General features: G+C 43.6%; 1 protein-coding gene across 1 annotated transcript in view; it reads left to right on the top strand.

Annotated features, from left to right (window-relative positions):
* raph1a (Ras association (RalGDS/AF-6) and pleckstrin homology domains 1a) overlaps positions 1-15,135 on the top strand; it is a 217,693-nt gene that overhangs the window by 182,654 nt on the left and 19,904 nt on the right. Inside the window, exon 12 of the mRNA XM_056611093.1 lies at positions 7,584-7,705. Within this exon, the coding sequence (XP_056467068.1) occupies positions 7,584-7,705 (122 nt within the window). The remainder of the gene's footprint in view (positions 1-7,583; positions 7,706-15,135) is intronic.

Raw genomic sequence — 15,135 nt, 5'->3', positions numbered from 1 at the left:
GGTGACAGCCAAAAAGGTTGCAATAACAACAGACGCGTGGACTTCCCTCACAACTGAGTCCTACGTTACAGTTACCTGTCACTATGTGGGAGATGACTGGGACCTGAAGACAGCGGTGCTGGAGACTCGTAGCTCGGATGAGAGACACACAGCAGAGAACATCGCTGCTCATCTCCGAGCTGTCACTGAGGAGTGGGGAGTTCACGATAAAGTAGTAGCATGTGTGCATGACAATGCACGCAACAAAAAAATAAATAAAAATAGATAAACAAGTACTCGATTGATCCTCGAGGAATTCCATCGATCACTTGAGTTTGGAATTTACTACTCGTGCCCAGGGCTGTAGTGGAGGGTAAACGCACGTAAACGCCGTTTACGCACCTCTGGAATTTAGGAAATAGCGTTTACGCACCTCCAAATAGCGTTTACGCCCCTCAAAGTTCCCTGTGCCTTGTATTCTGCCGTTGGAATAATCGGAAATAAATTCAGCATCATTTTAAAACACCTAAGACAAGGTTTCATATTGTTGAACAAATAAACGCTGTGTAATCTGAATCATTTTCATCTGCGCTGTAGGCCTATGCTATTATGGTCTGTGTCCCTCCAATCAGTGCCTTGCGGCTGCGGCAGCGACACCAATCAGGATCCAGGAAAATATGTAAACAGGAAGTATGTAAACACATGGCCCTGCGCGTTGTGGATTATCATGCCTGCCTACCTGTCATTAATTAGCCATGGATATCAGGCGATTTTTGAAGAGACCTTCGATTGCTCCCACTCCAACAGATGCCCGAAAAAGGCCTCAAGTACAAAGTAAGACTGAAGATGATCAATTCACATGAGTTGTTTTGTGATTTATGAATCAATTTTACTTGACGAACTATTAAGTGACTACGAGCATTCAGATTGGCCAATGCGTAGTCATGCTATCCGTGTACTGCCCACGTCAAATGAGTGAAAGTCAGTCAGAGTTTTACTATCCATATTAAACTCCGGTTTCGGCGTATCAACTTCGCTATAGCTTGGTCGCTATGTTAAAGCCTCAATTTGGAGATGCGAGGTTGGCGGTTGCAGCCGTGGACTCCGCGGCTGAACCGTGGATCGGGCGGATGACGCGACCAAAAAAACATATTTTAATTAAATTCGGGCGGTTGGCGGTTTAACCAATAAAAATATAAATATTTATAAAATATTTGTATTTTATATATTATAAATATTTTTATTTTATTATTTATTTTCTTTAAAGTTATTTTCCCATCAAACTGGCCTGTTCCCTAGAGGAGCAGTATGGGGAATCCAAGTAGAACTTGCCCAAAGGTTCAGACTTGATGACAGAAAAATTCTTGAAGGCCATAGGGATTTTAAGGATAACTCAAGCATCATTCCAGAAAACCTTGCACCACTCCTGAATATCGACCATCTCATTCCAGTTAGCACTGCTGAGTGTGAGAGGGGGTTCAGCTTAATGAACATCATAGTGTGCCCCTGAGATGCAGTCTGCACTTGGTCACAGTGTCGTCCTTGATGTTATTCAACTGAATGGCCCACCACTCAGTCACCACAAAGTTCAATCCAACCACGTATGTGAAGTCCTGGCTGGTGAAGCACAGGGGAGCCATGAACTCCAGAACACGCCCCTGCAGGCAGGACCTGACGTGGAGGACAGGAGGCCCTCTGGGTAATACTGTGAAAAGCATGCATACTAATACACACACATACACACATGCCATAGATAGATAGTTCTTAATCTACACATACTTTTCTTTACTGTTGAAATTTGAATAACTTGAATAAACTACAAACACATTCATTGACTGTCACTGATTGATTTAATATGACTTTAATTGTAACATAATGGAATATAGCCAGGCTAGCCTTACAGCGTCGCAACACTTTGCGTTGCGTTGTGTCGAGGTCGGTCTGATCAAAAAATTCATAGTTTACCCACCTCTAATTTGACCACTACAGCCCTGCTCGTGCCCATCCCTAATAAATAACATACCAATGCGTGCTCTCGTGTCCTCCAATGCACAAACCCTTCTAAGCCCGGCCGGAAATCGTGGACCTTTATAGCCTCACCCGTGCTCACTTACCTCAAGTGCCGTAATCAGGCAAGTGCCACCCGGTGTGTTTACAAATCGAACACGTGTGATTTGCGCATTTCCCCTCCACGCCACTAGAGGTCGTCCTCAACGATGCGATGCTATTTCTTTTAATCTAAATGCGATCTCTGTCTTTACACACATCTATTGCCCTTTTTAAACCATGCCGAGATTTTGGAACCCTTCCAATCAGGTTTTAAATCACGTCAAAGCACTGTGACAGCCCTGCTGAAAGTAACAAATGACCTGCTCCTCACTCTAGACTCTGGAGAAAACGCCATTTTGATCTTATTAGACCTCAGTGCCACCTTTGACATTCAACATCTACATGTTCCCACTAGGGCAAATCATGCAAAATAACAATATTGACCATCATTGCTATGCTGATGACACGCAAATCTATGCAGTGGTGGGTAGTAACGCATTACAAGTAACGCAAATGAGTAAAAAAGTACATTTTTCGGGTAACGAGTATTTTTCACGTTCCTTTTTTAAGTCTGTAATTTTACTCTTACTCGAGTAAATATTTTATTTAGAATTCTACACTTTAATCAATTACATTTTCCATTGTGCCTTCATTAAAATGAGTATTTTGATAAAGACATTATCTTCGTTGACTAATACAAGCGTACACGTTAGCGACGCACCCTCCCTAGGTTGCAACATTGTTGCAATTCCATAGCCGAGGAGACGAGTCGACCGTTACGTTGGGACTGAGGACTAGAAACGCTTGGAGACTCGCAGGAAGATATTTTCGCCAGGGGGTGCAGAGTTACGGTCCACGTATAGTTTATATAATTCTAAAGATACTATGTTGCAACTGTATTCTGCACACCACTCACAAACTTGTTCGTCATTGCCGTGTCTGGCTCTGTGAGTGTGCGTGCATGCTATGTGCGTAGGCTGGCTAAAACTGATTGCCCAATCAGCCAACCAAGTCAGGTCTCGTTTGTGTTTAATTGGTTGTGTTCCTACAAGCTCTGCCTTTTGTCACATGGCCACAGAGCTTAATGCAAATTTGTTTGAAATGAAATTACATTTTTTGTTGCACATATTGCTTTTGTTGTGGACCTCAACTTGTGAAGAAATGTTTTAGGAGTGCATCTCTTTCACTCCCTCACTCACTCACGCATTCTAACATGTTATGTATTTTTCATTGATCCAAACACTCCAATACAAAAATGTAAAGTAACTTGTAATTTGAGTAGCTTTAAAACAAAGTACTTTTTTACTCTTACTCAAGTAGGTTTTCCAATTGGAATATTTACTTTTACTAAAGTAGATTTTGAAGGTAGTAATTTTACTTATACTTGAGTATAGATTTTCAGTACTCTACCCACCAATGAATCTATGTATCGATATCACCAAATGACTATCGGCCCAAAGATCTGCTGTGCCAGTGCATTGAGCAAATGAAAGAGTGGATGTGCCGAAATTTCCTTCAACTAAATGAGGACAAAACAGAGATAACTGTATTTGGTGCTAAAACGGAAAGGCTTAAAGTAACCCAGCACCTTCACTCTCTGTCCCTGAAAACCTCAATCAAAGCCAGAAATCTAGAGGTTATCATGGATTCAGATTTACATTTCGACAGTCCCATCAAATCAGTTACAAAATCTGCATATTATCACCTTTAAAATGTAGCAAGGCTTAGAGGGCTCATGTCCACCGAAGACTTGCAAAAACTTGTACATGCCTTTATCAGTAGAAAGCTTGATTACTGCAATGGTCTCCTTACAGGTCTCCCAAAACAAACTCTAAAAATTTGAACATATTACACCAATTCTTAAATCGTTACATTGGCTTCTTGTAGGTCAGAGAATTGATTTTAAAATCATGTTGCTAACCTATAAACAGTGTTGGGAAGGATAGTTTTAAAATGTATCCAGTTACAGAATATGAAATACATGCCCAAAAATGTAAAATGTAACGTATTCCGTTTCATCACTCAATCTGAGTGATGAAACGGTATACTTGGATTACATCCACATTGAATTGCATTTTATAAGTGTAGAAATGCGGCATCAAGTCTTGCTTACTAAACAGGCCTATTCTGGTGTGTTCTTCTGTTCAAACTGGCTGAATGTGTTAGGCCCAAGTCTCCCTGAAAGTGCACTATTTTATATAATTTGCTGTAGTGGAGCAAAGACTATAAGGGTATGTTCATGCAAAAGATATTTGCTATTACATCTAACATTTTCTTCACCGGGCTAAGTGCATAGGTGTTGCCTATAAAACTGCCTTAAAATAGAGAGAGAGGGAGAGGGGGAGAGGGGGAGGATCGTTCAATCATTGGACAAAAGTCTGGGGCGGTAGTGGACCCGCCCTCATCCTGGTGCTGAATGTGTTAAATGCATCGGCATTTTTAAGTGTGTTTTTCAGGATACGTTTTATGTGGGCGTCTGTCCAAATTACCAGACGGTCCAACAATTTGCTGCTAGTCTTGAAGTTACCGCTAATCAAACAATAATTCCCATTATGCACGCGGATGAGCGGGTGCCTGTTACATCCAAAGAGGCATATTTTTTGTAGAACTGGATCGGACGAGGTGCGTTCGCTTTCCCATCTCAAGCAAACCGTACCAGGGTTCGTTTGGAAGTGAACCGAGACCAGCTGTTCAGGGAGGTCTCGGCCGGCTGATTTGGTTCACATCGAAGCGAGGTGGTTGCATTCACACCAACGCAAACGTACCGAACCAAGGGAACAAACTTGTTTAGTGCGCACTAAATGCTGTTGGTGTGAAAGCACGAATAAACTGCTGAGACAGAAGTATCGTCATGTAATCCATTGATTTCAACATTGTTACTGTATTCTAATTACCAACTATTTAAATTGTAACTAACGGAATACTGTTAGCTATAATTTGTATTCTGAATACATAACGCCGGTACATGTATGCTGTTACTCCCCAACACTGCCTATAAATCCCTACATGGTTTAGGCCCAAAATATTTAACTGATATGCTTCCACTACATAAGCCTTCTAGACCACTAAGATCTTCTGAGACCAATCTGTTAATTATCCCCAGGGTAAACACGAAACATGGGGAAGCAGGATTTAGTTACTATGCAACAAATAGCTGGAATACTCCCTTAGGATTTAAGACTTGCCCCAAATCTGAGCACCTTTAAAACAAGAATGAAGACTTTTATGTTTGCTTTAGCTTTCTGCTAAATCTTAAATACATTGCACTTTCTAAAAGCTTTTTTAACTTTGCCTTTATTTTCTATTTTATTACTAAAATGCCTTTTTAACTTTCCATTTATTTTCTATTTTTACCAGAAAGATACATGATCTGATACTAGAGTGAAAGGATAAGGGTATGAGACCCCAGTTCTGTCTGGGTTACGGTACGGCCACACCAACCGCGTTACTCGCGTTAGGGGCGTCCAAACTCTGCATTTTTGCCAGGGGAACCATTGGTATAGGCGCGTAGACGCGTTACATGCGTTGAAGCGTCGCGTTAGGGGCGTTAGGCGCGTCAGACGCACGTAATTACGCACGTAAACGCAGTAACGCGCCCAACGCACCAACGCCCGGAGTTCAGAAATGTGAACTTTCAACGCTCCAACGCGTGGCGCTTAGCCGCGATAGCCAATCAGCGTGGAGCTTGACCCGACGTCACTGGCAGAGAGTAGTGAGCTTGGACAGAAGCATACGGCCGACATCTTTCTTTATTCTGGGTGGAAATAGTGACATAGTTACGCTATTAAATGCGTTTATGGAAACATTTTTAGCGAGAAATGTGCATTTTACTTTCATAATGTTCGCTCGGTGAATGTGAAGGATGTTTGGTTTGATAGTTATGACGAAGAGGGAACGCTCCGTTCACTTGCATGGACAGAGTCTCTGGTTGCTAAGCAACCTCAACGTCTTGGCGGACTATATCTCTGCTGATCAACACTACGAATGCTGGAAACACACCAGACACACCATGTGAAGTTATTTAACCCGATTATTGTTATTTATATCAGAGATTATTTAATCGAACCCGATCTAAACTCTATCACCCAAACACGGCGGCGTTTGGGTTTCCTACCTCGGACTCCAGCGCAGCCACGGCCGACAACTATCTTTATTCTGGGTGGAAATAGTAACATAGTTACGCCATTAAATGCGTTTATGGAAACATTTTTAGCGAGAAATGTGCATTTTACTTTCATAATGTTCGCTCGGTGAATGTGAAGGATGTTTGGTTTGATAGTTATGATGAAGAGGGTACGCTCCGTTCACTTGCATGGACAGAGTCTCTGGATGCTAAGCAACCTCAACGTCTTGGCGGACAATTTCTCTCCTGATCAACACTACGAATGCTGGAAACACACCAGACACACCATGTGAAGTTATTTAACCCGATTATTGTTATTTATATCAGAGATTATTTAATCTAACCCGATCTAAACTCTATCACCCAAACACGGCGGCGTTTGGGTTTCCTACCTCGGACTCCAGCGCAGCCACGGCCGACAACTATCTTTATTCTGGGTGGAAATAGTAACATAGTTACGCCATTAAATGCGTTTATGGAAACATTTTTAGCGAGAAATGTGCATTTTACTTTCATAATGTTCGCTCGGTGAATGTGAAGGAGGTTTGGTTTGATAGTTATGACGAAGAGGGAACGCTCCGTTCACTTGCATGGACATGGACTCATCTAGCTGCGTTGGCGCGTTGACGCGTTGGAAGCGTTGAACCACCACACAATGATCAAGCGTCAGGTTAGGCGCGTTACTCGCGTTATCCAACGCGAGTAACGCGTTTGGTGTGGCCGCACCGTTAGAGTACCGACATGTGTCTGGGTTAGAATCCTAGAATCTGAGTTAGAGTCTTAGAATAGAGTACTAGTGTCCGGGTTGGAGTCCCAGAGAAAGGACCAAGTTCATTTAGTTCGGGTTGGAGTCCCAACGTGGGTACCAAATTCCTTCAGGTCGGGTTGGAGTCCCGACATGGGTACCAGAGAGAATGTTGATCTGATCTTAAATACATTGCGTTTTCTGTTTTACATTTCTTTGCATATGTTTTCTTTTACTTGTCTATTATTTTATTTTATTGTATGACAATATTTATATGTGAAGCACTTTGAGTCTGCCTTGTGTATGAAAAATGCTAAATAAATAAAGTTGCCTTGCCTTCTCAATAAATTTTACATATTTATGTATGTATATGGACATTCATATATATACACACACACACAGACACAGACACACACACACACACACACACACACACACACACACACACACACACACACACACACACACACACACACACACACACACACATTCTGAAGGACTGAGCAGTGCTGTGGTTAAACTAACCTAACCAGCTGTAGGGCTTCCTGTGTGTCCTGTATAAACTGTGTATGTCAAATCTGTGTGTCTGTGTGTGTCTGTGTGTGTGTCTTGAGGGTGTGTGCGTGTGCGTGATTGTGCCCATGTGTCTGTGTGTTTCTGTGTGTTTCTGTGTGTGTGTGTGTGCAGAGCGTGTTTTTGAGGACCATGAGAACCTGGTGGAGAACCTCCTGAACTGGACGAGAGACGGACAGAACCGGCTCATGTTCACCGAGCGCATGGAGAAGTACGCTGTCTTCAAGAACCCTCAGGTACGGCTCACTGGACGAGGTGAGGCAGTTTGAGGACGGGTAGAGAGCCTTATCCGCGCCACAATCTACCAGAACCTATTTGCCAGTCTTTGTAACATGACCCGCTGTGGTCCACATGCTGGGGGCTCCAGGCTGTGTTCCTCAACATATGTCATCATATGGTCCGGCAGAAGTCCATATAGATATTATATATATATACATACAGTCAGTGTTGGGGGTAACGAAGTGAACGAAGTAAAGTAACGCATAACATTTGAAATATTGGTAACTACACTACTTTACTAGACTATAGTGACGCGCTTTCCTGCGTTACCCAAGCCCTGTTTGCCTGCGTGTAAAGTTCTGTCTCATTTATAAAACTGTGCGTGGGATCGTTACTAAATATGTGCGTACGCCCAGAAGCCAAGTTTTGCGTGCGCCAAAAAATATACAGATTTATAAAACCCTGCGTACGCACACCGTACGCAATCTTTGCTTTATAAATCACAGACTGCCTACAAGTGTGCGCAGCTGAATCAGCTTCACGTTCCGCCCTGTACACGCCCCTTTTTAACCATAAATGGTCAATGCAAATGACCTCATGAATTCGATCTGCATATAAAACAGACTCAGATGCAAGTATTATGTCTTGTCGGAAACAATGGCAGAAGTACTGAGAAAAGCAAAAAAGCGAAATTTCACGGAGGTTGAAGTGGAGACACTTGTGGGTGAGATGGAGGCCCGAAAAGTAGTTTTGTTCGGCGGTCACGGGATTGGGATCGCCAACAACAAAAAGCAGAGTGAGTGGCAACATGTTGGTGCAGCAGTGAACTCTGTCAGTAGCAAGGAGCGCAGTAGCGCACAGTCCAAGAATTAAAAAAGAAGTGGTCTGACATAAAGTTACATATTTGTATATAGCCTACCAATAAATCGTTATGGTCCCTAAAGACCATCTCCCTCCGAATCCTGTCATTTGCATGGTCCGCCAGAAGTGCCATATGGTGCAGCATTAACCACGGCGCTCACCTCTGCATTTATAGGGTTACGGTAATAAGACTGACCGAGAACACCTTGGATAATCAGTTTTTAATCATCCACGTAAAATGTTCTTGAACATAACCCCTTTTTAATGCCTGATTTGTCATGAAAAGCATCAAGAGTAACGGACAACGATTGTGATGAGGAGTGTGGCTTGGTTTTCCACACTTGGGATTTAATTGACATTTGATTATGTGTTTACAGTGTCACATAAAAATATTATGTTATTGACACATGTTGGACCATCACATTCTCACTCCGAACGCGTCGATTTTTGACAAACGGTCAGTGACTTTGGCTTCAGTTTCTGACACAAAAGGGTACCCTTGTGCTTCTTTTTTCGACGCATGGGGTTTTGAACTCGTTACAATGTAACCCCTTCACGGGGGACCCGACGGCTGCGCATAGAGACGCTATGAGTATTCATCCCATTGGCTAACGGAGGGCCATGTGCTTCTTTTTTCGACGCAGGGGGTTTTCCACTCATTGCAATGTAATCCCTCCACGGCAATATATGAAGCTATGAGCATTCATCCCAACGGAAGACCCGGTGGCTGCACATTAACGGCGATGTTACAGTGAAATCTGTGACATTCCTCAACACAACTACACCAACGTGTCCTTGTTAATTACAAAACATGTATGGGTTAAGTTTATGGGCATCAGTTGTCCTGTTTTGTGTTTTGATTGAGAGAAACAATCGTTTTTTTGATCAGTGTTGGGTAGCTGAGGTCGTTGCTATAGAGGCCACGTCCGTGCGCTTTTTTTGACAACTGACAGAGCAACCCTTTCTCATCAAAATTACGTTCCCAGAGAACTATTCGGCATTCTCAATTACGTTTGTCTAAAAAACGTATTTTGTCTGTGATTAAGTTTTATTGAACATATTGTAATGACCTCGCCGGTGACATAACGATGTCGAGTCATTAGTAATTGAAGGAACTTTTAATGAACCAAAACCAGGTCACTGAAACCCGTAACCAACGGCAGAAATCCCACCCAAAACAAACCCCGGTTACCCCGGCAACCCCCAACACGGTCTCACTCACGATTAGGCCCCCACCCTCGTGTTCTTCCAAGGCCCTCCCCCAGCTGACCTAATGATTCGCCCCCACACTGATTGACAAGAAGAACATTACAATACATGCACATAGAACAACTGGCATAACGGACAACGAAATACAATGCAACACGTAACACACAAACTATTTAACTGTCCCAGGGTCGCTACAATATCGTAAATACGGATTCGTTCTCAGCCTATTTTTGCCATTTATTTACCGTGTTACTATGGCAGAATAAAGAATAAATTCATGCATTATCATTCAACTTCAACATGTGTTTTTACAGTATAGAGTGGTGGAGAGGGATGACGTATGTTGGCAAACCCGGAAGTGAGCGTCGCCCTCGGTTCCCTTGACAAAAAGCCAACGGGTTTTCCATTGGATTTTGGATTATTGCAGAAAAATCCTCAACTCCTCAAAAACGGAAAATAAATAAATAAATAAAAATAACCGTGCTCGAAAGAACGAAGTGTAAACCAATGCATTCTGAATGGGAGTGTTTCTCCAATTTTTCCATGCTACACAACGAAATGTAAACCCATGCAAATAAAGACTTCATGGTCATAATAATTTAAATATCAGTAATCTACTGGCCCTCCAGGTTGGGGGTTGGGCGAGGGGTCAACAACCCCACCCCATAAAAAGTATCCTGTTACAGAAACGTTAACAAGGGAAAAACAAGACACCCCGGCCTTGAGAGAAGATGGATCTCCTTCTGGAAGAGGTATGACGCGCGGTGGTGAAAGCCGCCTGGAAGCTGCCGTGCCGAAGACCATCCTATCAATAAGGGCTATCATCACATTCGGAACATGGAACGTTAGAACAATGTACGAAGCTGGGAAGACCGCACAAGTGGCTGCTGAAATGAGAAAGCACAACCTTGCCATTCTTGGAATCAGTGAAACAAGATGGACCGGATCCGGACAGAGGAGGCTCACCACAGGAGAGCTGCTGTTGTACTCGGGCCATGAAGATGTCTCTGCACACCATACGCAGGGAGTGGCTTTGATGCTGTCCAAATATGCACAGAGGGCATTCACAGGATGGGAGGCACATGGCCCTAGAACAATAACAGCTTCCTTCAAAACCGATAAGGAGAGAATAAGCATCAACATCATCCAATGCTACGCCCCTACCAACGACAGTGAAGAGGAAGACAAGGAGCAGTTCTACAACAGACTGCAAGCCATAATCCAGAATTATCCTGCAAGAGACATCAACATCGCCATGGGAGACTTCAATGCAAAAATTGGAAGTGATAACAAGGGATACGAGGAGATCATGGGAAAACCTGGTATAGGAGAGATGAATGAAAACGGAGAGAGATTTGCTGACCTATGTGCCACCAACAGCTTGGTCATAGGAGGAAGTGTCTTTCCGCACAAACGGATACACAAAGCCACTTGGATCTCACCTGACCTCTCCACTGAGAATCAGATAGACCATGTGTGCATCACAAAGAAGTTCCGAAGGTCCCTCCAAGATGTATGTGTCAGAAGAGGAGCGGATGTCGCATCGGACAACCATTTGCTGATTGCAAAGTTGAAACTGAAGCTTAAGAGAAACTGGACCGGGGATAGGAATCAGAGACAGACATTCAACACAGCACTTCTACAGGACCCATTGAAGAGAGAAGAATTCAAGCTCACACTGAAGAATAGGTTTCAAGCATTACAAGAACTGACCGAAAAAGACACAAACATCGATGAAACATGGAAGGCGGTGAAAGAAGCAGTGATCACAACATGTAAGAAAACACTTGGACCACGGAAATATCACAACAAAGAGTGGATATCAACAGAGTCACTGGCAAAGGTTGAGGAGAGGAAAATAAAGAAGGCAGCAATGAATAACAGCCGCACCAGGGCAGAAAAAGCAAGAGCACAAAAAGAGTACTCGGAAGCAAACAAGAGAGTAAAGAAAAGCATCAAAACCGACAAGAAAAAATACATAGACACCCTAGCTAGAGAGGCAGAAGAGGCAGTCAAGCACAGAAACTGGAGAGACCTGTATGCCACCACCAAAAAGCTTGCAGGAAAGTTTAGTCAATCAGAAAGACCTGTAAAAGATAAGGAGGGGAAGCCTATCCCTGGAGAGGAAGGACAGAAAAGAAGATGGAAGGAATATTTTGAGGAGCTGCTCAACAGACCAACCCCAAAGGACCCACCAGACATCCAACAAGCAGACAAAGATCTACCAATAAACTGTAATGCACCCACAAAGGAAGAGATCCGCGAGGCCATAAAGAAGCTTAGGAACAACAAGACCCCAGGTCCCGATGGTATCCCAGCAGAGGCAATGAAAGCCGACTCGCAGACCATGGAAGAGATCCTACAACCTCTCTTCAAGAAGATCTGGGAAGAGGAGTACATCCCAACGGAATGGAAGGAGGGACACCTCACCAAGATACCGAAGAAAGGTGACTTAAGTAAATGTGCAAACTACAGAGGTGTTACACAACTATCCATCCCAAGCAGAATCATGTTGGACAGGATGATAGATGCTGTTGAGCTCCAGCTCAGAGACCAACAGGCTGGCTTCCGCAAGGATAGATCATGTATAGATCAGATTGCAACCCTGCGCATCATCCTAGAGCAGTCACTGGAGTGGAACTCACCTCTGTATGTGAACTTTATTGATTATGAGAAGGCCTTTGACAGCTTAGATAGAAAAACACTCTGGAAGCTGCTCAGACATCATGGAGTTCCAGAGAAGCTCACCAACATCATCCAAAAGTCCTACGGAGGGATGGTCTGCAGGGTGAGTAAGGCAGGGATGCCTGATGTCACCATTTCTCTTCCTTCTGGCGATAGATTGGGTAATGAAGCAATCCACAGAAGATAAGAGAAATGGCATACAGTGGACGATGTGGACACAGCTAGACGACCTTGATTTTGCAGATGACCTGGCCCTTCTCTCCCATACCCAACAGCAGATGCAGGATAAGACCAACACCATCGCAACCAACTCAGCTCGCCTCGGTTTAAGCATCCACAGGGGGAAGAGCAAGATTTTAAGGGTGAATGCTGCACCAAAACTTGGCCCGGTCGGACCCCGAGGGCAGGAAGGGGGGGCCTGCCCTCGGGGTCTGACGGGCCAAGTTTCGGCAGGAAGGGCCCCCCCTTCCTGCCCTCGGGGTCCGACCGGGCCAAGTTTCGGTGCGGGGGTCCCAGTTAGGCCCTAGAATAAGGTATTAAAATGTCAGGGCGGTAGGACTTCCTTTCTCAAAAACTGTTTTTCCACCACATTCTGAACCCATTATGCTTGCAGGCTACACTTCTGAGGGCTTTGTCCAAATGACACTCCATTTGGGAAAACTTTTTTTCTCTAAGGGCTAGAACTCCAAATCTCGGATATGTCGTTCACGGGCCCCGGGAAATGTAGTGTACACATTTAGCATCCCTAGCTATCTCGAAAAGGTCGGCAAAGGGGCGTGACCTCCAACAGTACAGTAAATGTACATAAGACAGAGGTTAGTTTCTAGTCCCCATCTTTTGTGGGATGGAGGTGTACATTTGTGGCTAAAGGTGTGTAGACACAGCTGGCCTGTGGCCACGTTTTTGAAGTCTGGGGTCAAAAGGTCAAAAGGAGCCGGCACCACGCCGCTTATGAGATAACAAAAATGTAATCTGTGTTTCTCTCATAACTTTTTGTCATTATTAAAGAGAGGCCTGATTCTCAGATATGCATGTTGGATGGCTAGGGTGTAGGTCTGGGAAGAACTTCAGGCCAAAATCTTGCAAGCGAGCCGCTGGGTGAGTTGCAACGAGATGGAGCACTTGCTGAGTCATTTCCTGTAGTGCTGGAGCCACAGGTTGAAGGGGGATGCTTGTGGACAGTAGGGGTTTACCCTAGACATAAATAGGAAGTAAAATCAGGAGAAGGAATGACCTCTCACAAATATTTATTTAATAAATTGTTTCAAATAACCCTCCCTCGTTAAATCAATGAGCTTCGTGTTTTGCTTTCAAAAATTAGTTATAGCAGAAGTCTAAACTGCAGAAAATAAACACATCCAAGCTGCCTTTTGAGGATACCTTGGAATATCTGTCTATTTTTCAACCATCGGACCCTAGTTTACGACAAAAACAACCCAATTGACGGCAGCTCCTTTGCCGCGTGGTTTTTAGAGCCACGAGTATTAGAGGGGGCAGTCGATAGCAACCACCATAGCAACCATGACGGTCAAGTGACTGGATTCAGCCCCGTTGAAAAAAAAGGAATACCTCCCTACACACTCAGTAGTAGATTAATGATATTGAAATTATTATGACCATGAAGTCTTTATTTGCAAGGGGTTTACATTTCGTTGTGTAGCATGGAAAAATCGGAGAAACACTCCCATTCAGAATGCATTGGTTTACCAGGGGTTTTTCTAGAAAAAATTCACAAGGGGGAAAACATCAATGGCGAGGGAGCAAAGCGACCGAGCGGGGGGAAGGTGTGTAAGGGGGGGTTCCCCCCCTTCCGCGGTGCGGAGCTTTTGAAAATTTGAGGTAGAAATGGATCATTCTGAGGCTTGTGAAGGACCAGTATGTTGACTCGTATAGTAAGGCCAAATTACTCAAAATGGCTACATTGATGTTGATAGGTTTTCAATGTAGTGAGTCCCCGGGACCCACAGGTGGCGAGTTGGCTGGGTCCCTGAGAAATTCAATGGGTCCCGACTCCCCAGTTTAAAAAATGTGTTTCTTTTTTATTATTATTCTATTTCTAAAATTAAATTAATAGTGTTAAACTCCTTGATGGTGGTATGATATTGGTTAGAGCTGGAGTACTCAACCGTTCATGTTTAACACTAGGAAAACGCCGGGCCATTTTTACTTACTCCTAGCGCCGCAAGAGGGGTCAAATGACCCCTAAGTCATTTTAATGAGAGGCTGTGCATTTGCAACATAATGATCACTAGGTGGCGCCAATGAGCTATTACCGCGCGAGCGCCACATTTGTGTGTGTGTGTGCGTGTGTGTGTCACAAGCCTAGTCCTCACGATTTTGTCATAAATGTACATATATTCAATCAGAAGGATTGCAAAAAAAAAATATCCTGTTTGATTTGCTCATTCGACACCGAATGAGCAAAGCATCGAGCAGTGGAAACGTGGTGTTTATTTAATATGAAGTTCGTATTTTTAATTGTTTGAAATGAAATCAGCGGTGACGAGCTAGTTGTTTTGGTATGCGGCTAAATTAGCATTGTCGTGATACTTTGTACAGGGGATCACAGTCTGCGCCGAGTAGATGCGCAGAGGGTTGAACCGCGCTTGTCGATCTGCTCACAAGAAGGTTTCTTTGGCCAGTTATCTGTGATTAAACACGAGTTGTTAATTGTTCACAATGTATCGTTTTT

This window comes from Gadus chalcogrammus, chromosome 16 (assembly GCF_026213295.1).
Source record: "Gadus chalcogrammus isolate NIFS_2021 chromosome 16, NIFS_Gcha_1.0, whole genome shotgun sequence".
Lineage (NCBI taxonomy): Eukaryota > Metazoa > Chordata > Actinopteri > Gadiformes > Gadidae > Gadus > Gadus chalcogrammus.
This window is presented reverse-complemented; position numbering and strand designations above follow the sequence as displayed.